At 42.5% G+C, this 22128-nt stretch overlaps 4 protein-coding genes across 5 annotated transcripts; 1 reads left to right on the top strand and 3 right to left on the bottom strand.

Annotated features, from left to right (window-relative positions):
* Positions 1 to 1084: 1084 nt before the first annotated feature.
* Positions 1085 to 4842, bottom strand: nat9 (N-acetyltransferase 9). Of its 2 annotated transcripts, XR_004212666.1 has the most exons (7): positions 4689 to 4842; positions 3773 to 3882; positions 3438 to 3578; positions 3265 to 3324; positions 2782 to 2876; positions 2458 to 2691; positions 1085 to 2134 (listed from the first exon to the last, which is right to left on the bottom strand). XR_004212666.1 is itself a non-coding variant. In XM_031843767.1 (6 exons), exons 1-6 carry the CDS (start codon positions 4763 to 4765, stop codon positions 2542 to 2544), a joined length of 633 nt encoding a protein of 210 aa, XP_031699627.1. In that variant the 5' UTR covers positions 4766 to 4842; the 3' UTR covers positions 1085 to 2541. The 2 variants fall into 2 exon arrangements, 1 of the variants encoding a protein (XP_031699627.1); XM_031843767.1 differs by having other exon boundaries at positions 1085 to 2691.
* Positions 4843 to 5521: 679 nt separating this feature from the next.
* Positions 5522 to 8236, bottom strand: syt15 (synaptotagmin XV). The gene is given in 8 exon segments (XM_031844148.1): positions 5522 to 5693; positions 5803 to 5985; positions 6137 to 6245; positions 6382 to 6630; positions 6633 to 6931; positions 7066 to 7217; positions 7894 to 8083; positions 8166 to 8236. Coding segments are annotated over 8 exon segments (1326 nt in total). The 5' UTR covers positions 8173 to 8236; the 3' UTR covers positions 5522 to 5556.
* Positions 8237 to 14798: 6562 nt separating this feature from the next.
* LOC116381320 (elastase-1) lies at positions 14799 to 17208 on the top strand. Its single transcript, XM_031843387.1, has 6 exons — positions 14799 to 14934; positions 15064 to 15173; positions 15809 to 15903; positions 16007 to 16287; positions 16516 to 16679; positions 16772 to 17208. The coding sequence occupies exons 1-6, from the start codon at positions 14799 to 14801 to the stop codon at positions 16949 to 16951; spliced, it is 966 nt and encodes a 321-aa protein (XP_031699247.1). The 3' UTR covers positions 16952 to 17208.
* An 8-nt stretch (positions 17209 to 17216) lies between these two features.
* On the bottom strand, positions 17217 to 22120 carry timm23a (translocase of inner mitochondrial membrane 23 homolog a (yeast)). Its single transcript, XM_031843389.1, has 7 exons — positions 19789 to 22120; positions 19577 to 19635; positions 19379 to 19472; positions 18753 to 18837; positions 18608 to 18666; positions 18305 to 18415; positions 17217 to 18030 (listed from the first exon to the last, which is right to left on the bottom strand). The coding sequence occupies exons 1-7, from the start codon at positions 19892 to 19894 to the stop codon at positions 17906 to 17908; spliced, it is 639 nt and encodes a 212-aa protein (XP_031699249.1). The 5' UTR covers positions 19895 to 22120; the 3' UTR covers positions 17217 to 17905.
* Positions 22121 to 22128: the final 8 nt, after the last annotated feature.

The following is a 22128-nucleotide window of genomic DNA, read 5'->3' as shown; positions in this document are numbered from 1 at the left end:
AAACCAATTATTAAGGAGTTGTAGATGATTAATAACATCCTTTATAAAGTGTTAGCAAATGATTAAGAACTTATTTAGATGTACATTATTCATGCATTTATATATATATATTGATTTAGATATGCACTAATGGTTAGGGACTATGATAATATATGCTTTATACATGCGTATTAACACTGTAATTCACGATTAATTCAGGTAGTTACTAGTCATTAGGTAAGCATTTTGTGTGACCTCATCTAAAGTGAGGACTATATATGCTTTACAAAGCATTTATAAAAGACATTGAATGGCCACCAGTGCCTCAAAACCCACAAAAGTCTCAGTTATCTTCTCAACAGAGAAGTCAAATAGACAAAACACAAAGTGATCAAGAACATATCAATATTTATTACAAGATGCAAACAATGTACAATAAATAAAGACAAACCTCTCAGCCATTCATTCATGTAAAAAACAAAACAAACAGATTGTCCTTCTGTAAAACTATACAAGTCATTAAAGCACACACATTCAAACTCAAACAGACATAAGAACACTCAAACAACGCATAGGAATTCATAAATCTTTGAACACAACAGGTTAAGGGCTCACCAGAGAGTATGATGGACTTAAAAGTTAGTTTGTAGCTCTGAACGTCGAAGGGAAATTTGTAAACTCTTATCCTGTAGGTGCTGACTACCACCATGTTGGTCTTAAGAAAGACCCCTCTATAAGTCATCGTATACTGTGTCAAAAAAAGCGATAAAAAAGTCATAGTATAGTCTGTCGAAAAAAGCGATCAAAAAGTCAAGGTATAGCATGTTGAAAAAAGCGATAAAAAAGTCATAGCATAGCATGTCGAAAAAAGCGATAAAAAAGTCATAGTATAGCATGTCGAAAAAAGTCATAAAAGGTCATATATAGCATGAATTGAACCAACTTAAAACATTAAATTGAACCAACTTAAAAAATGACACTACATTAAAAAAATTGAATTGAAACAACTTAAATTAATTAATTGAACCAATGTAAAAAAAATTACACTACATTAAAAGTGAATTGAACCAACTTAAAAAATGTAATTGAACGAACTTAAAAATGTCATTGAATTAACCTAAAAAATTTAAATTAAACTAAAAAAAAATTAATTAAAAAGAAGAATAAAGATTAGAAGAACAATACTTGGAATGCTGAATCAGCCTGCAGGATTATAGTCACTGTGCTTTTGCACAGGTAGTTTTACTGCCTTTGTGCTACAAAGCCACACTGAATTACTTGACTGTAATAGGAGGAAATAGCACACAGAGGTTTGAGAGGATACAAGAACTTATTCTTATATGCAAACACATTTTGGGTCATGTGGTGCGTTATGAAAGCTGTTCAATTATGCAGTGGGCATTTGATCTCAACAACCAGCCTTCCGGTTTCGAAGGAGAAAATGATGAGAAACGCAGCAGACTAAAGTGGCAATTACGAGGAACATGAGACATATAAGAAATGTTTCACTCCGATTACGCCTCAGTCATTGTGCACCACAAAATGGAAATGTTACACTTTCCTACATGATTTATTCTGCACTTTAAATGTTTTAGTCAACCCCTTAACAAGCATACTAAGATAAATGGTTTGGTCTCTTCTGTAACTGTTTGGAGTTCACTACCAAAAAGAAAGAATAATGTTACATTTAACCAAATGTAAAGAGGCACAAACTTGCCTTTCACCTTTATATGTTCATTCACTTCACAGTTCTGTTTTACATGTCATGCTCGTATAAAACACGCTCCTGTGGACGGTGTGATTTAAGTATCTTAAAATGGTTTCCTCAAACTAAATTATGAGGTTTTGTGTTTTCAATTGATGAGGATTCAATTGGATGACAATCCAAATAGAATTAACACACACTAGAAACAAAAATATATTCATTCAAAAGTAACTAAATACACCGACCAGCACTTCTAAAGCTCACTAATTAACACCTTGTTTGTTTAATCTGTACAGCATTGCGATAAAGTTGCAATACTGAAACGGAAAAATACTCCACAAGTAGAAGTTTTACAGTCAGAATTTTTACTCAAGTATCATCAGTAAAATGTGCCGACGTATCAAAAGAAAAAAAAAAGAGCAAAGTGTCATGTCCCCCGATCAGAGAGGACTAAAAGAGACAGAAAAAGGAAAGATAGAAGGAAAAAACAAGAGGAAATACACTTAAAAATGAGATATTTATCTCATGTTGATAGTAAGATCTGAACCAGCAATAAACAATATATGACCAACAGTATATGGAGCAGGTGTAGTTTATATGGTTTGGGTTAGCCTTAGTTTCAATTAAGGGAAACCTCAACGCAGTAAACAATGATAAACTTTCAACTTTGGGAGAAGATCCTTTCCTGTTTTAACACGACAACACCTGACATTAGTTCCCTCTGAAATGTAGCAGTGGAAAAGTAGATTATAACTCAAAATTAAAATACTTACATAAAGAACCAGAACCTCCAAATTGCACTTGATTAAATCGACTTCCCGTCTCACAGCTGGAGGTCTTTAGGGCAGCTCGGCACTTTACTGTGGAACTTGTTCCCGTCTGTTGCTGCACGTCTGCCTGTAGTCTCTCTCCTTCATGTCGGCCGTGTCCTTCAGCAGCCTCGAACGAACGGACTCATCCACCGTCATCCCGAGGGTCACCTCTTTGAACACCTCGCACACCGACACCTGTAACCGACACGAGGACGACGGTTTATACTCAGAAAATGTTCATATTCTGGGGTCGTCTCACTCAGTGAGATCATGTGATCGTATTACCTCCTGGAAGTGGAGTTTCCTGAACATGGCGATGCTGACCTGGTTGTTCAGCCCAATTTTCGCCTCAAACTTTTTGACCCCAAGTTTGGTGACCCCTGGTGGAAGACAAGATCACCATCACTCACAAACTGTCATTCACAATCTGCTCCACAGAGCTGGTGAACTCTGAAGTGCAACATGAATAAAATATAGGGAATTGCAGCTGCAGATCTCGGCAAAACGTGATTTGAAAGCCCAGAAAAAAAAAATGTTGTGTAGAATTTTCATTTGATTATTAAAGCATCTTCCAAATTTTTCCCAAAAAGTTTTTGCTTGCTGAAAATTCTGATAATTCGGGCGGGAGTCGGTGCAGTATGTGTTTTTAGTTGCTATTTTTCCGACTAGGAAAACAGCCGACAATGAGCACAACACAAGAGCCACTTGAAAGAGAATTCAAGAGGTTTGAAACAACAAATCTTTTGACAGATTGTATAAGATGCTCACCGTAGCTCATCATCATGCGTGTCACCTCGTTCCCGATGCCTTTGCCTCTGTGACTGGGCTCTGATCAGAACAAGAAACAGTGAGATGAATGGTTAATGTGTGAAAATCAAAGCACAGGTTGATTGCAGATGTTTTATAAAGCTTTTGCGATTGTATAACGCGTCAAGCGTCACCTGCTATCATGATCTCCAGCTCAGCCAGTGTTGGGTCTGTGGGGTCAGTCAGGAAGATGTTGACATCTCCCACCATGCACTGCTCCTCTTCTACACTGCTGTCTGCCCACCGCTGCTTGTCCAGGATGATGAACGTGCACTCTGGAAAGACAGATTCAAGACTGATTATAATAACCAAACAGCTTTTCTTGACATAAATGTCTAAATATTTTACATGTCTACAACCTCCGATTAAAAGTTAGGGGCAAAAGGATGCTTGTTAAGACATGTCGGCTCTTGATAAGGACCGGAAGGGTTATTTTCTGTATGCACATTGCAGGAAGGTGAACGCTTACTGTCATTATCTTCCCTCCAGCTCCTCTGCATGTCGTACTCCTGCTCCAGGGTCAGCGGCTCTGAAGCGGTCAGCTGCTGCAGCTCAGGAGACTTCATCCACTCGTGATACCTGAAACAGATGAAAGACACAGACATGATGAAGTCTTCGATGTAATCAAGACAAAAACTGAGACCAGGTTAAATGCTTTCAAAAAGATAGACTTCATTCACGATTTAGATGTGACTTATATCCAGACGTCAGATAAACAGTCTGCGCAGTCTTTATTATTTTTGAAACGTGGCTGACTTGTATGACACTAATCCAGTGGTGGAAGACAAACTCGGATCTTTTACTGAAGTAAAATCCTCTGTTACAAGTCCTGTATTTAAAAATCTTACTTAAGGTAAAGTACAAAAGTATTAGCATCCAAATACAGACACATCATTTACCAAAAGTGTAAGTACTCATTCTGCAGAATGGCCCATACAAGAGTAATTTATACATTATTACTGGATTATAATACATTAAGCATGCACTTTAATATTTCAGCTGGTAAAGGTGGGACTAATTTCAAACACTATAGCTAAACCTATAATAATACATCATCATTTATTAGTTGATTTATATTTAGTTTTAATTTAAATGTAGTGGAGTAGCAGCATTCACTGGTACTGGTCATGTAAAGTTCAAGTACCTCAACTTGTACTTAAGTACAGCACTTGAGTTATTACTATATTTAATTTGTTAAAATAAAATGTGTCAAAATAGAAAGAAGCTGTTATTAAGGAGCCAAATCATCATATTTAAACATGAAGCCAAACACGGCGAACAAGAAAACATCAGCAGAAGAGCAACTTAAAGAAATGAGCAAACTGAATGAATGAATAAAGATAACAGACGGAGACGCTCTCGTGCGTCTCACGCGTTGGTATTACCTGGGCACGTGCTCTGCATTGTAAGGAACCAACACGACTTTGTTTCCCTCCAGTAAAGTGTTCTCGTTTATCTTCATGGTGTTCAAATCCAGATGTAAAGCACAGATACAAATTTAAATCACCTCCACGTCCGTGATGTTGACGTTTCTTTCACTTCCGCTTCAACACTCGGTGGTTTAAACTGCGGCTGCGCTCAATGACATAAAAGTAGAGGGCGCCACCTAATGGACAACATTAGGAAGTACTTTTCCTGATTTTATGCTTCTAAAAAGTAACTTTATATATATATATATATTGCAATAATATTATTGATGCATTCATGTAAACAGTATTTTAATTCTGTCAACTACTTTAACTATGCAATATACTGGTACTTGTCAAATTAAACCATGCTTTTATTGTCCACATTTGTCTTCTTATGACCAAGTTGTATTTATTTTTTCCACAGTGGACGTTCCTAGTTTCCTCCCCAATCTACATTCATATTTAATGCTGTATAAAACATATTTTTATTGACGCTTAGTTCACAAACAGATAACTTTGAGTTTTTCAGTTTCTAAATTATAAACCAAAAAGATGTTATAACGGTTATAAAAACAGCAATGATGACACTGAAAATTTAACTCTGTCACTTTATTATTCACATTAAATCTTGTATGCATATTTAAATAAATGATACTGTGAAATGTTACAAAGGTGTAAAATATGAATTATCTTTCAATTTTAAGATGCAAAATACTTAATTGTTGGTTGCAAAATTGAGCTTGTTTAAAAAAACCAAAAACATGTAAAGTCTTCTCTAGTTGATAAGATATTAAAGTTGCTTCCGATCTGCTTTCTGCCCCTTCAAGGCAGGGTTTTTATGTGTTTAAGTGGCTCTGCCCAGTCCGTGCCACAGTTCAACCGGTTGTGGTGTGTTGACCATGTCCATCCAGTGCTGCAGCTGTTGGCCCCTGGCGTACATGAAGGGGCCCAACACCAGCACTCCCAGCAGGGCCGGAGGCTCTGGGAGAACAACACAGGCGGAGCAGAGCCAAGGTGAATACACAGCTGATTTAACACTGAAGTTTATGTAGCAGGACATCAGATATATAGCAAGCACATTAAGTTTCACCTGAGCGGACGACGTTTGGCTGCTGCAGCTCAAATCTCAGACAGGCCTCGTCCAGGTGCTGCGAGCGCAGTTTAAAGGTCACCCTGTGGTGGAAATAGGGGTTGTTTTGACTCTTCATCACGCAGCTGCGCTTCATCTTCACCACCTGAGTGTGTATCTGTAAGCTCACCTGGACACACACACCTGGGGGAAACGTCAGATGCAAAGTTACTACCCCAGCGACTCAGCTGAGATTTAAATAGATTTGTTTTCATATTTTCGAACCTGTGAAGACGTCAGATGACCAGTGCATACATGGACACATGTCCACAAGCTTTTAACCTGAAACACTTACCTGCATCCGTGAGCAGCTGTAGGCCTCGAGCCCTCAGAACAACCACAGAGAGGCGCTGCACACATGGACTGTAGCTGAGAGAAATCTGCACATCACCCAGCTCTGAACACTGAGACAGATCAGAGATGACAAAACGATTTAAATTTTTGCACACATGCAGACATCCTGTGTGTTTCTGTGTGTACCTGTCAGTGGTGGAGGAAGTATTCAGATAAAAGTACTTCATTACATTGCACCACTGGTACCTGTGTGTCGTCCTCTGTCTCCAGGTCCCTCCAGAGCACCCTGCCAGCCTGACCGAGCTCCCCCTCCAGAGGAAACAGCACCCTGCCCACCGCGTGGCGTTTGCCGTCTTGCTCCACACTCAGCACACACACGCTCAGGGTGCTCTGAGGCACGCACACACCTGACACCTGTGTGGAGGGAAACACACAGGAAGCGTGTGAGATACGAATGGTTCTTCTGTCGCTACGGTTGCATTCATTCTTCCGTGTGTCCTCGCCTGGAAAACAAAGCAGTCGTTGAACTCCGGGTCGGGCCCCGTGCCCCGGGCCTTGGCCTGGCGGGGCCGCCGGTCATCAGGGAGACGCCGCAGCTCCACCAGCGTGACGTTGCCGTGAAAGCGGGGAGGGAGGTTGCCGAGGCGGAGCAGGGAGACCATGAGCTGCTCGCTGCTGTGTCGGTACTCCACAGAGAAGCAGAGACGGGTGGCCATGCCGGGTGGAGGTGCCACCACCTCGTTGAGAGGAGGAACAGCGTAGAGACCGGCCAGCACCGTCCCCACTGGGTACCATCCTAACAACAACATAGGAAGTAAACCACATGAGGTAGCACCAGAGTTATCCATGAATTTAGGTTTGCCAATGACTTTAATTTAAAGGACTAAACCCATCTTGACATGCTGTCATATAAAGGCAGTGATGACCTACTCCCTACTGAGAGTGACCCACGATGAGCTAGTATGTCCCTGTGGGCCTCCATCTTCATCTCCTCCTCCTCTTCCCTCTCCTCTTCATTTTTCACGTCACCATGGTTTTGTGTCGTGAAGCGAGGAGGCAAGGTGAAAGGGATCTCACGGGGCCTTTCACACATAAACACACACATACATAGAGATGTTATTAATTGTGGCTTCTGCAGCATTTTATATCAACTTAAATCAGGACCACAGGTCCCAAAATCTCTGATGCTTCCACGTAAAGGATGCCGTTCTTCACTGAGAGGGTCACTTTTTTGCTTTGCTTAGCAGCATCAACGTGTAGCAAAGGATATTTTTTCATTGTTTCAATCCTGTTTGTGTTTGAACTGATTTTGTGCCTTAAAGAGCGCATTACACCTGTCCTTAAATCACTACATTATTGGCTTCAAGTATTTTCACTTAGACTGTGAGGTTCTCCTGCTTGTCTCTAAAACTCTGAGTAGCCTTGCCCCATATATGTTAGATCAGATTTCTTCGGTCATCTGGTTCTATCGTGCTGTAAAAATCATCTAATAATATGCAACATATCCTTTGTAATCGATATGTATGAGTCTAATGATTGTTGTGAATGTCTATTATCGTTATTATTACTGTTCATCCTTCTTTCTTTTCTCACGCCTTATCTCCTCTCATTTCTGTAAACTATCGAATGATCAAAAAGGCAAATAAGTGCTTAAAAAATATGTATGTTGGCTAGCTGGGAAAGTATAACGTTTGTACTGTTTCACATAAAACTCGATAACATGTAGGACTGTGTGCATGTTTATTTCGTGGTACTAACGTGGCGAAGGAGCCCTGAGACACCAGCATCACCGGAGCAGAGCATGCCGGTACTGAAGGCACTGTAGAGATCAGCTCCTCGTATTGACTACGACCCTTCTTCCTCCTCTTCCTCCTCCACAGATAATACACAATCAGACCGAGCAGCAGGAGACCCACGGACACACCAGCAGCCAGCAGTAACACCTGGTCTGAACAAACGAACACATCAACAGGGAAATTAAGTCCAGGCATCTGTCAAATACACTGGATCTAATGCAGTTTACCGCTTACCTGCCATGATTATTCCTCAGTCTGAAGCTACTTTTTAGCATTAGTGACTATAACGTGTGTGTCTCTTGTTGTCGACCTGTTTAGCTGTGAGGTGATGTGACCCTGGAGAGCAGAGAGAGAACGACACAGCTGGATGATTCTCACCGTGTCATGCTGTTATCTGGCGGCTGCTCTCGCTTTAAGGGGAGAAACTACCAGCAAAAAAATTTGTTTGACTGTTGGGAAGAAAACATGTAAAATATACATTTAGGTGATTATTTTACTACTTTGTCTTTTTGTATCTTTAGATTTCTCCTAAATAAACTGAAATATCAAATATCCATGACACCAAGAGGATGAATCCTACTGACTTTGGTGATTCTCTGACTTTTCCTCAAGCACCACCACGGGGTTAACATTTAGTGCACTCTCTTTAGCAAACTCTTGGATGGATTGACATGAAATGTGAAACATGAAACTAAATAATATACATGCAACATGGCTGCTCTGACCTCTGACCTGAGCTTAGTTCAGAATCAAAATGCTCATTAGCTTGTCGCCACACACACACACACAGACTGTTCAGAGATTGGACGGCAGCTAATGGGATGACAGCTAATCCTCAGAGCTAAAGGTAGAGTAATGGCCCTCTCTCAGCTACACACGCATATGTGCACAACACATGCACAAAGAGAAATCCTCCTTTTCAATCTGACGACAACTTCATATGGGGTCCTTTTTACGAGAGAAGAGAAAGAGGAAAGACATCAAGCTGAAGACGAGTCACAGCAGTGTCCGAGGATCGGAGGGCGGCTGGAAACAAGACAGATTGTCTTAAGAAGTGAGGGAGGAAGAGTGGGAGGGATGAGGGGAGGAAGGAGAGACGCCATTTAGCGCTACCTTCTCTCTGCCAGGACAGAAGGGGCAAAACAGCACACAAGGTGTGATCGCAAAAGGTAAGGCATTGTTTTTCTCTTTTATTGGCACTTTCATTGCGCTGTCATATCTGCGCGTTAACTGGCTGTTTATTCTTTCAGTACATACACATTATAAAAGGTATAGCAGTGGTCGAAACTCTGCTAGGTCAGTTTAATATGGAATTACATGTTTTGACTCCACTAAATCAGGCGGAGGATATTGATTTTTAGTGAGCCACCGACTGAACAATAAGGATAATCATCTTTTTAAAAGCATAAATACACAGGAGAATAAAATTAGGCACAGCATGCTATTGGCAGATACGGAAAAAAAAAGTTAAATTAGTAAATTGTAATTTGTTATAATTTCGACCATTCATTCTCACTGCCCCTGCCTTTCTTTGTCTTCTGTTAACTGAAGGCCAAATGCTCACTTAAGCTGTCTCAATCAATCTACATTTTGTCTCAATAATCAATTAATCTGGATTGTGTAATCCCATTAGGGTAATCTGGGAGTGCCTGTCTTCAGGAGTCTTTGTGTGTTTAGACTTGTATATCTATCTTTGTGAGGACCAGGTTGAGTTTTAGACCTTCAGGGTGAGGACATGTTGGCCGGTCCTCACTTCTTCAAAGGCCTATTTGATGGTTCTGTCTTGGTTTTAAGGTTCAGGTTAGAATTAGGTTGAAAAAAAAAAATTTGTAATTAAAAGGTTTCAGATTAAAAAAATCAAATCTTTACAGGTTGGTGCTGTTGCCATGGCGAGGCCTGGACGTCCCGTATCTGAGAGCTACCAGCCCGTCTGTCGTTCAGTCAGTCAGTCGGCCTCTTACTCCAGTGAAGCCAAGATTCTGGGACGAGAGGATGGCGATGACCAGGCACCCATTTTCTCCCTCTCTAAGAGCTCCATGGATGTGGTGATGGCGACGGGGCCGTCGCACAAGCGGGACCCGTCCTGGACCCGCGTGGACCTGAAACGCAGCTCCAGCACCAACACTCACTCCGAGCGGAACTCGGTGACGCTGCAGCAGCTGCACCCTCACATGTGGCAGCACATCAACTCCACCAACAGCCACCAGTCATCGCTCTCTGACCAGCACGCGGACGTGCACAGCCCTCCTGCCCTCAGCGAGCGCTGGATCACCAACATGCATCGCTGGAGCGCGTGCAGCAGCAGCACACACAGCCGCAGCAGCACTCCAGACACAATTGTGTGGAAAGGTGGGACCTCACGGCCCTCGAGTCTAACCCAGGAAACTCCTTGTTCTCCGGTGTTCGGATCAACCTCTTCACCAACCACATCCTCTCACTTCATCTCCCCCCTACAGACACCAACTCTACCACCTGCAGATCTTTTAACTTCTTCTTCTTCAACACTAATGCTGAGCACACATCAGCAGGGAGACTCCCCCAAACTCTCTCCCCTGCCGTCACCCCTGCAGGCTCACACCTCCTCACCGTTGCCGTCGTACTCCCCCGATCTCCTCCAGCTCACCAGCACAGAGGACGAGGGCTTCCTGGAGAATAACTCTTTTTCTTTTACATTCCCATCCCCGATCCCGTCGTCTGTTAGCTTAGCAGAAGCAGGTGTGTCATCAGATGCTGGATGCCTTGTTGATGACGTGATAGAGGAGCTGCACAGTCCTGGTGGCACGGAGCTGTTGGAGGGTGGAGGAGACAGAAGCCTGGCGCAAATGTTAAACTACTTGACGCCTACTTCTCCAGCAGATGAACAGGAATCAGGAAGAGAAGCCTCAGTTTGCCATCTTGAGCAGCCATGGCAGCCGGGGCCAAGCTGTCCAACAGGCCGCGGTTGGAAGTCACCCCTGGTTTCTTCCTTGAGCGACTCGCGATTGGGGGACTGCTGCAGGTGCAATTTCAACACCAGAGAGGGCATCATAAGGGCACATGTGTTCAGGGAGGAAGGGACAATGACTTCACAGCTGGAGCTGGTGGATGCAGCGGTGCAGACGTCTCCCGTCGGCTCCTTGTGGGGCCTCAGGAGGAACACGTCCAACTCCAACATGGGCTCCCACTCCTTCTTGGGCTCGCCGCCTGGATCAAGACTGAACCTGAAGTCCTCAGTGGGGTCCAACTCCAATCTGGTGTCTCCGTCCTCCAGCATGTTCCCGGTGAGCAGCGGCGAGGAGGAGGTGGTGAGGCGAGGAGATGACCCGACGTGGGACGTCAACTCTGCCTCCTTGCACGAACTGGAGAGAAGGAGGTCGTGTCTGAAGATGAAGATGGGAGAGGACGGTGACGTGATGGGAAGGAGGGGCAGCATGAAGCAGGTGCAGTGGGACGAGGACGGGATGACATGGGACGTTCACGGAGCATCGCTGGACCCCGAGGTGCTGAGCACGGCCATACGGAAACATCTGGAGCTCCAGAACAGCCCTCGAACGCCGAGACGTACCTCGAAGAAGAAGAAAGCACCGAAGCCTCCTCTCATATCGAACGTGGTGAAGGCCATCGCCCCGGATCTTCATCCGCCTGTGATGATTATTACCTCGACATGTACAGAGAGCGAGGGGACACCAGAGGAAGACGGAGTGAGGAGGGAGGTGGAAGAGGAATGCAGACGGAAAAAGGAGGAAACAGCAGAAGCTGTTCGTAGAATAAGCAGAGCAGAGGCAGTTTATGCAAAAGAAGAGGACGAGGTGTACAGAGAGGAAGGCACCACCTATCCTAAATCACCTTCGAGTGGGAGTGGACCCATCCGCAAGAAGAGCGTGATCAGGTCACTGAAGAAGCCTGGGTGGTGTGGAGGCTCCAGCAAGGCAGTTGACTGATTTAGGAGACTAAAATCTATGGCTGATCAAGTCCTCAATATGCACAGATTAACTGCTAATAAACTCATTGACGTTGGGAGCAGCTCTCACTTTCATGTGTTTTTTATCCTGCTGTTGAGACTTTCTCTTTGTCATTTGGTAAAAAGATGAGATAAAATGTTTGAAGTGTTGTTCCTCCACTCATTAGGATCTATATACTTTTTAGAGAGGGTTTAATTTCTATTGGATGGAAAAGTCCCAAAAAGGCTGCTCTCACTAATGCGTTGAGGTTGTTAGTGCTGTATGAAAGGAATACGACCTGAAGATACTCTTGTAGACACAAAAAGTGATAAAAAACTAAATGTAATCTCTCTTTATATTTACAGTTACTATTCTTCTAAAACATGCTTGAACAAAACATCAATCAAAAAAGCCAGTAAAGAGTTGCTTGTTGTAAATATGCAATGAAAGTATCCATCATTTCTATAAAGAATATATTACTCAATTATTTTTTATTGTACTTATTTATTTTCTAAAAACAAACCTACACTTTGCAGTTTAATGATGCGTAGATGCATTTTCTTGTGAGGTCTTCATGAAAGTAAAGAATTACCTGCAATTTACTCAGACTAAAGCTACCAGGAGGGAATACAGTTCTTCATGAAGATGTTCAATAAAACCACATTTTGTCTGTGTATCTCTGTTGCTCTCAACATGTTTGTTTTGTTTAAGATGGCAGTTGAAACATTATCATCATGATAAGCACAGTTTTGGATGTACTTGTACTTTACTTGAGCCTTACCGATATGGAATTTCTAAGTATACTGATACTCTCAAATATCAACCTTTAAATTTGATTTATTTAATAATTGTGACACTAAATTACCTCAAACATATCTCGCAATGTCTTGTTACTTAACGGCCGTACACAGATAAAGCTGTGATCTGTCTACTTCATTCCATGTCAGAGGGAAATATTGTACATTTTACTCCACAGCATTATTAAAGTTACTGGTTGAGTTTAAACACAAAATGTGTTTAAAGAATATGATACACTGTAACTAAGCAGGATATAAAGTAATTAGTTCCGCCTCCTCAGCTGACATCAGTAAAATGCTGCTTACACATTACATAATATTTCTAATAACATAACCTTGTGAGAGGTGCAATACTGCATAATAAATGCTTAAACTTTTGAAAATGTAAGTACATTTAGCTGACATTAATTATATACTCAAGTAAAATCACTGTATACTTCTGCCACCACGTCTATTTGTGGTTTTGCACACTTTTGAGACTTTATTTGTCATGTATTCCTCTAGACATAAGAATAAAAGACGGTGCAGCCAAGATCTAACAAAATAAGGGAAGAGCTGTGAAAGCACATGTCAGGATTTACTCTCAAATATTTACACAGATAATCACGCAGGAGGCGACTCAGCTCAATTATGTTGTTTGAGCACACCAACTCAAAAACACACCACTGAACTCCGCCTCCCTCATCATCCCACACTCGCTCAACTCATTCACTGTGGAAAACATACACAAAGTTGAGTTGCATGTAAACTTGGTGAACCACAGTGGTTCAGGCGCTGCCATTCAGATGAGCGGGCACATTCTCTCTCATTCACCACAGACTCAACTCACTAGTGGCTTCCACTGCAGTTATTGTTGTCATATTTTCACAGAAGTGGAGCGGGCATGAAGGTCACTATTGCTTTTCATTTATGTTACTTTATATTCTTCTGGCCATAAAGGGTCAATGCACCAAAATGACATAAAGATATTCCATTGCCCTCTTGTACGATTTGGTTTCAAAGCTCGGGCTTTCAGGTCAAATAAGAACAGCTGTCACCCTGAACCATCCACCAAATACTATTTCTTCTGTGGTGAGTCGTTACACCAACAACCGTCAGCATCTAGCAACTGTAAATATGCTCCAAAATGGATTATAAAGAGTAGCAACAATACAAACATCAGTATTGGACACATTGACATTTTGACATGATGATGACAAATGATCACCAAAGTTTTTACAATTCCTCCTGAGGGGGAACATTTATGTCCGTACCAAATTTACTTCCAATCCATCCAAAAGTTGTCGATATATTTCAGGGCCAGTGTGTAGCATTTCGGGGATCTGTTAGCAGAAATTAAATGTAGTATTCATAACTATGTTTTCATTAGTGTTCAATCATCTCAACCTAAGAATTGTTGTGTTTTCGTTAGCTTAGAATGAGTCGTTCATATCTACAGAGGGAGCGGGTCCTCTTCATGGAGTCCGCCATGTTGCATCGCCATGTTTCTACAGTAGCCCAGAACAGACAAACCAAACACTGGCTCACGAGAGAGACTTCCATGTTTTTACGTCACCCGAAGGCCACCGCAGTTCTCCGACTTGAGAAACTGTGGTAACGTGAGCCGCAGAGTGCAAAACCGTTGTACCACCAGCCGCTGTCTGATCTCGTAAGATTAGCCTCTGAGCAAGATGAGGCGTTACTAAGTTATTAGGACTCATCCTCTGGGGATCATGAACGTCTGTACGAGATGTTATGCCGATCCATCAAAGTGACTGAGTCATGTTTACACAGGATGAACTACAGAGGAGATTTTTTATATCAGAGATGAAGGTCATGTTCAGGTCACTGTGTCATCGCTGTAAGTCACGTGACATGATGTGATGTTTGTGTACAGTGCTGCATTGCCTTTGTGCTGCGTGCGTGTGAGTGTACTTTGAGCATACTATATGTATGTGAAAGTGCTGATGGGACTCCCCGAAATCCCCCTTCTTCTCAGCGGCAGTGGAAACCCGCAGCTACAGGAGAACGATCCAGCGCTCGGCCTTTGTTGTGACACCGCTCATTGTCCTGCCGTTATATGTGTGTACTGTATGTGTACACCTGCGTGCGATTGCTGCCTGGTATAAATAGCGTGGGATGTGTGCCGGCCTCTGATTCTGCGATAGATGATGGCTGTACCGGGACCTCCTCTGCTCCTCCTTCTGTCTCTGCTGCTGCCGCTGCTGTTGAGCAAGGCATCGCTGCCTGCAGCTGCATACACACTCACCCCCGGACGACAGCCGCAGCACAAGCTCCTCCACCTGGGTGAGGACAAAACACATGCACAAACACACACCTCCAAGGCTCCTGTTAAAACATACTTTAACGTTTTTTTGATTTGAATGTCTGTTCTCTGTGTTTTAAGAGCTTCATCTGGTCTTCTACTCCTCTTAGACTGGCCTAGGGACTGTGGTATGGCTCACTTTAAGCCCAACATGGCTGAGAGGATTGTGTCTGGGAATGAGGCCAGACCTCACTCTTGGCCCTGGCAGGTCTCTCTGCAGGTAAACTTCTTTGGGTTGGTGTGGTTCAGTATTGGGAGGTCTTGAATTGACTGTATGAAATTTAACATAAAAAACTCCAGCACACTGAACCCCGGCCAAACTCATCGCTTCTAGGGCTGCGACAAACAATTATTGTCATGATTACTTTATGTGTTGATTGATGTTTTCAATTAATATTATAACAGGAGTGTGCTTACATTAGTAGTTCTAGTATCCCAGTTTCGAGCCTTATCTTGGTTTTGATTGTATTCTGATTCCTGTTTACAAAATCTTCATCTCACTGTGTACATGATCATAACAGTATCCAGGCTTCTGATCATCTGTTGGTGTAGTTGTGTCTTGATTTCTCACCATCTCTGCAACAATTGTCGGCACCAACAAAGATTTTAAAAAATAGCTTCATATTTCTATGAGAATATTCACTTCAGGACTAGTAGTATAGTTATCTACTAACAATGGAGAGGCTGAGCAAATGCACAGGTCTGAAATTAACTTGTAACTGTAATCAAGTCCTGCATTAAATCCCCATGTGTCATACAATAGTTAAGTATTACCTAAGTATATGATATGTACCCTTATTATAAAGTGTTACCAAGTAATTTCTCATCACTGATCTGTCTGGTTGTTTCTCGTAGGTTCGTCCCAGGGGAAGCAAACATTACATCCACGTCTGTGGAGGAACTCTCATCCACAAGAACTGGATCCTAACTGCTGCTCACTGCTTCCAAAAGTAAGAAACCCTGAGCACAGAGTAGAGGATTTAGTTGTGATTTGAATACGTTTTTGTGAAAACCACGAAGGCCGTGCTTTAACTATTTTTTTTGGCCTATTAGAGGTAAAGCTGAGGATGCTGGGAGCTGGAGGATCGTCGTGGGGAAGCACCAGCTGAAGCGCTCAGAGAAGGCAGAGAGGATTTTCCCAGTGAAGAGAATCTACCGGCACGAGAACTTCCGTTACCCGGCTCACAGCGAACTGGACTATGACATCGCCCTGGTGAAGGCTGCCACAGACATAGTCCCTTCAAACTTCATCCGCTACGCCTGCCTGCCGCGCAAGCAGACCAGCCTCAATCCAGGACACTACTGCTGGGTCACAGGCTGGGGGGACACCCGAGGTGAGTGGAAGAGAGGGGATGTAAATGAGAAGGGGAAAAGTCATTTGGTCCACTGCTGGTTGTGTAATAGGAAAAGCCAGTGAATCAATAGGATTCATCCTCTGGGGATCATGAATGTGTGTAAAACAATGTTGTCACCATCTGCCCAACAGTTGTGGAGATATTTCAGTCTGGCTAACGTTGATAAATAGGTTTAAACTTTAATTTTTGTTCTTGAACACATTTCAGGTGGGAAGGAGAATGTGTCTCTCGCAGAAGCCTTGAATCAAGCCCGCCTGCCCATCATTGACTTCAAGACCTGCCGGCAGAAGAAATTCTGGGGCGACCGTGTCCGAGACTCCATGATCTGTGCCGGGTTCAGGGACACCGAGGGCCCGCCTGCTGCCTGCCAGGTAGGACTGAGATTTACACACAGAGTTGGAGGTAGAAGTGAGAATGAATTTTTACCTCACGACCCGTCTCTCCCCTTCTTCCTCTCTCCCAGGGCGACTCTGGTGGTCCTCTGCTGTGCCAGCAGGGGCAGGACAGCTGGGAGGTTCACGGCGTGGTGAGCTTCGGCCCGATCGGCTGCACCGTGGAGAACAAACCCAGCGTCTTCACCCGCACCGCCGCCTACATCCCCTGGATTGAGGCCACGCGCATCAGGGACTTCTTCCTGCACTAAGTGGGCGCCTGACTCAGCGCCGACAGCAAACATAAGCTCTGCTCCGTTTCATGTCTGACTTACCATCTGTTTCTTCCACTACAAGATTTAAATGCACATTCTGAATGTGAAATTATTGTTTTCTGACACACCATATTTTAGTCTTCATGTACTACTCTGGTTTCACAACAGCAGTAAGTTGTGGCAGAGCACTGCATAGTATACACGACTCATGTCCTTTTACATCCAGTCTACATTCACGCAATAAAGTTGGTTAAAAGCAAAATCTTTGTCAACATTTCCCATTTTTTTAATATAGTCTTTAGTACAGCGGGTTTGATGGAGACACATAAACAGCTTTACAGTGATCACTTCTTGGAAAGTAAAACAGAAACCACCGCAGAAACGCTTCAATAAATACAAGAAGAGCCGACCATCAGGCTCAGTTCTGTGTTTGTGGATCGTAGTTGAAATTCTCTTCGCTCTCCTGTTAAGAAGTCTTTCAGTCCATTCATCTGGTGAACCACGCACCAGATGTCCTCTTATAAATCGGCTCTTTTAACCCAAATATCATGGGTTCATTGATTTCAAGAATAGCATCAAAGAAGACTACCATGTCTCCCATAAACAATGATATAACAAATGACATCTTCATAAAATATCCTCACGGTGTTTTCTTATTACTGATCAGATCACTTACAGAAACACGTCAGAGGATAAAGAAAGAGAGGGGTGTTATAGGACGGTCTAAATCTAGATTTCCGGTGGAATTTAGTCCAATCTTCTTTTTCATTTAATTCCACAAGAGTGCTCCTGGAAAGTGTCTACAGGGCGGGGGACCAGCGAACCGGGACCAACCCACACTTCCCTGAAAAGCACACTGCGTTTGACCAGAGTCTAATCCCTCTTAGCGCTGTGGTTAAAGGCTGTGTGATATTTGGCCCTAATATAGAAGCAGATGAGTGTGGGAGAGGGCTAATACAGCCTGGAGGATGAGGAGGAGGAGGAGCCTGTGAGGTGGTCCCAGTTGCTGTAGAGAGCGTAGGCCCCAGACAAGGCTAAACCAGCCAGGCCTCCTCGGGCTACACCCTTTAGGCCACCTGCAAACATACAGTAGTGACAGAATGGGTGTGAGTAAACATAAAACAAACATGCATTAAAAACATCTGTCCAACAATAAATAATTCTTAGCATAATAAATAGTATTCAACATTCTGCATGCTGTCGTCGTTCAGTAAGATCACTCACTTAGACGACAACTTGTGAAACCACAAATATTTCAACAGGAGAATTTTATACAGAGAGGCACTCTTGGGTTGAAGTCAATGACACTACACAGTAATGGCAGATAATAAAAGAAGAAAAGACACTTACTGCCTGATTTGAAGAGCATCCCAGTTAGTGTCCCAGCAGCCACTGTGTTGATGTCGTCCTCTGCTCCTCTGGCCTTCTCTATCGCCACCCCAAACACACTGTACAACAAGGCTGCAATGGCAGAGAAAAATCCAGATTTACACAAGAGTCAAGCCATTCAAAAGAGGGAAACTTGAAAATGAACATATACCCAACATCAACAATATTATACATTTAAATAGATAATGCTTGCTTACATGTTGCAATGTGATTTGTATCCATGAGATTAGTGAATATACTAGTTGAGATTATCTTTTGTCTTACCAACAGAGCCAAGAGAGTTGGCCCATGAAGCACCCTGTCTGGTCACCATGTTGAGAATCCTGAGGAGAGAAAGCTCACATTTAGATCTAGGTGTAGTAACAGGAATAATACTGCTGGGTTAACTGAACTCTGTCTCCACACTTACTGTACATTACGAGGTTTTGACCATCCCATGTCTCTAGTGTCCTTGATGCTCATTCTGAGACCATTCACAGCTCCAAATGCTGCTCCTACAGTCACAACAAAGAGGCAGAAAGGCCGAGTGAGACATTAGGTTGAAAAAATATGTGACTTTTTAACATGTAATTCCCAAACTATGAGACACGATCTGCTGCTGAAACAACCTCTTTTTTGGGAAGGTTTTGGCAAGATTTTGGGATCCTAGCTGAAGGGATTTGCTCCCATTCAGTCACAAGGGCATTATTAGGGTCAGCCATTGATTTTTGGTCAAACAAAAACCTTTCTAAAACAGTTTGTTGGAACCACATGGTTGTCCCAGTATCATTGCATGTTGTATTTCAATACACTACCAAGGAACCAAGTCAAAACACAAAAAACAGACACGAAGTTGTGGAGAAAGTACAAAAATCTAAGTGAACAGCAGCTGTGTCCACATACTTCTGACCTACACTGTACAAATATACTCTTATTTTCACTACATTTGTCCCAATTATATATAAAATGTTCCAATTAAACAGAATACATTTAGTTTTAGGTACAATTTAGGGAAATTGTAACACTATGATGTTGCTGGTGTTACTCATCTCTTACCAGTCATGCAGGATCCTCCAATGGTGAAGAAAGCCAGTTCAAACCTCCCTCTTGTTTTATTGGCGCCTGTGGGAAGAATAAACTCATCTGTGTCCTGAAACAAAAGATCAACAGACGTTACAGTCAGAAAAAACACATAAAAACACATTCATTTAACACCAAAAAGAGCTAAAATGCTACTTTAGCTTAGTAGCTTACCTGAACCAGGTAACGAGGGTCGACATTGAGGTAAGGGGACAGAGGACTCATTCCAGTCACTGAAATGACATTACAACAGACATATTAGATCACTTGTTACATTTATATATATTGAGAAAATTGTATTTACAATGTTTTTAAGGTAATGAAGCTGTAACAGTACAGCCGTTACCGGTTTTAAGCTAACTAGCTAAAGCTATGTGAACGCTTACAGGGAACACCGGCGAGCTCTGTGTTGGAGTATTCGGGTGCACCGCCTCCAAAGAGACCCCCGATACCTCCTTTCATTCCTCCCGATCCTTGTGAGCTGCTGTCCATGGCTGTGGAGGATCCTCGACGGGTCACCTGGGGAAAACCGGATCCGCTAGCCGAGCTGGCTAACGTTAGCAAGCGCTAGCTATGTCGCAAAATACTCAAAATCAAAGAAAAAATTATCAACGACAAAACGGCTGGATTCACCGACACAAACAGACGTTGTCCTGTTAACGTGTACGTTGAGTTTTACGGGTGAAAACACAGGCTTTACGTTACAGACTAATGAGCTCGCCTTATCTTCAAACCCCTGACCTCCAGTCCAGCAGCACGCTCTGCCGTAAAGCGACAACTGACGAGCTGTCGTTACGTCAACATAATGTACCATGACATGTGGGGAAAAAACATACAATACTGTCATAAACATCAATTGAATCTCATGATTGCAAGACCATAACTCTTTTAAATGTGACAAATAAAGCTACAAAGCCGTTTTGATAACAATTTGAAAGCCCTATGACTTTACGACACCTCCAGGGCAAGAGGTATGAAACGACCAGGACATTACAAAACTGACTCCAGGCGAAGAAAAGAGAAAACGTTATCACGACGTCGTTAAATTGATATATACCAACACTACATACATATGGATTATAAAATACAATATATTAAATCATGTTTCTAACTTTTCGTTAAGTGAGTTGGAGTCTGACATCATAGTATTTATTTTGCCTTATAATAACTCAATAAAAAAATATTGAACAATGAATTTACAAAAAGCATGTACAAATCCTTGAAACAAACATAACAAATAAAATAGAACAAAATACATGAATATCAAAAACCTTGAATTAATATATGAAATAAAAATATAAAGTGGTCTGTTTACAAGGCCAGTAAGCCTTACAGATATTACAACTGTTCTCCTGCAGTATTTACATTTTTAATCAGTAAATATTCCAGTTTCTCCTTCATTACCCATTCGTACATTATATACATACAGTAAGTCATGAGAGTCAAACTGAAAATGTTTTTGCTGACAGCTTTTCTGGGAGTGACATCAAGACACAAGATGTTCGGTGGTTTCAATGTTTGCTTTGCAGAAAAAAAGACATTACTGTTGAATCTGGATTTGAAACTGGATGTATACACATGTATAGCATGTATTATTTAGCCTTGGGCAATATGGGGTAATTTAACAATTTAGTACATCTATTGTTTGATGCAGCAACTAATGATTCTTTTTCATTAGTGATTAATCATTTTGTGTTTATAATGTTGAAAAATGGCCATCCCAACTTCTCAGAACCCAAAGTGAGTTCTTGAAATTGCTCATTTTACTCTGACCAACAGTTATAAATTGAAAGGTATTGACAATTGCATACAACGGGGCGCCCCTGTGGATTTAGACACCAACTATAAACAGAAATGTCAGCGATTTGAGACTGACTGAAGACCTTTCTTACATCTCTCTGTTATCTCTTTTCCATCTGTAATAAAGACACAAAAATCCCCCCCAAAATACTCGTGTTTAGGAAGCTGGTACATGTGAATGTTTCAGATCTATCATACAGTTTTTTGCTGCACACCTGTTGCAGTTCATGCATCTTGTCAGATAAAATAGTGGAGTTCCTCACAAGCTACACAGAGAGGCAGCAGAGAGCTGATAGTAAAAACAGACCAGCTTCATAAGAGTCAAACCTGTTGCTTCTGATACTCCTCACTCCTCACTACAGTTACTCCTGCTTTGATTGAATGATTTAGTTAAATTGGTTCTCAGGTCCAAGTGCAAGGTCAATTTGTTTGACTGTTTGCATAGCTTGAAGAAGAGAGGTAGAGCTGGCTTAAATAAACATGACACCTGTCGGGGCCTTTGGATGCGTGCTTTCTCACCTTGCAAACCTACAGGGTGCTCCCCCATGATGCAACAGGGGGGTGAAGACCACACAGACACATGCACACGTACGCGCACATCTATGCAGCGCAGCCCCGGGCCATCTGCTGCCAGTCAAAGGGACAGAGAGGCACTGAAGGAATTCAGTGTGTTGAATTTCACGAATAACAGAGCATCTTATTTGGATTCTGCCATTGTATGTGTGTATTCAGACGGGGCCAAGTGGAGCGATGAAGTTTGCCATTGTCGCCCAGTGTGGGTGTTTTCAGACTCTCTGGCATGATCTGTGAGTTAGTGTTCTCTGTGTTACTGCCCAGTGTGCCCACTGTCTTTGCCACAATGCTCCATTCAGTCCCGGGTCTCTCTCTCTCTCTCTCTCTCTCTCTCTCTCTCTCTCTCTCTCTCT

The sequence above is a fragment of the Anarrhichthys ocellatus genome, unplaced genomic scaffold (assembly GCF_004355925.1).
Source record: "Anarrhichthys ocellatus isolate YVR2014 unplaced genomic scaffold, GSC_Weel_1.0 scaffold4, whole genome shotgun sequence".
Lineage (NCBI taxonomy): Eukaryota > Metazoa > Chordata > Actinopteri > Perciformes > Anarhichadidae > Anarrhichthys > Anarrhichthys ocellatus.
Note: the sequence above shows the minus strand (reverse complement) of the source record. Positions and strands in the feature narration are given on the sequence as shown.

Coding starts and splice junctions, on each gene's coding strand:
- nat9 (XM_031843767.1), bottom strand. CDS start 4,765: ATGAAGATAAACGAGAACACTTTACTGGAGGGAAACAAAGTCGTGTTG. Junction 3,325..3,437: donor GCTGGAGATCATGATAGCAG/GTGACGCTTGAC, acceptor TGTTCTGATCAG/AGCCCAGTCACAGAGGCAAA. Junction 2,692..2,781: donor GGAAACTCCACTTCCAGGAG/GTAATACGATCA, acceptor TGTCGGTTACAG/GTGTCGGTGTGCGAGGTGTT.
- LOC116381320 (XM_031843387.1), top strand. CDS start 14,799: ATGGCTGTACCGGGACCTCCTCTGCTCCTCCTTCTGTCTCTGCTGCTG. Junction 15,904..16,006: donor GCTGCTCACTGCTTCCAAAA/GTAAGAAACCCT, acceptor TTGGCCTATTAG/AGGTAAAGCTGAGGATGCTG. Junction 16,288..16,515: donor AGGCTGGGGGGACACCCGAG/GTGAGTGGAAGA, acceptor AACACATTTCAG/GTGGGAAGGAGAATGTGTCT.
- timm23a (XM_031843389.1), bottom strand. CDS start 19,894: ATGGACAGCAGCTCACAAGGATCGGGAGGAATGAAAGGAGGTATCGGG. Junction 19,473..19,576: donor ACCCTCGTTACCTGGTTCAG/GTAAGCTACTAA, acceptor CTTTTGTTTCAG/GACACAGATGAGTTTATTCT. Junction 18,667..18,752: donor TCAAAACCTCGTAATGTACA/GTAAGTGTGGAG, acceptor TTCTCTCCTCAG/GATTCTCAACATGGTGACCA.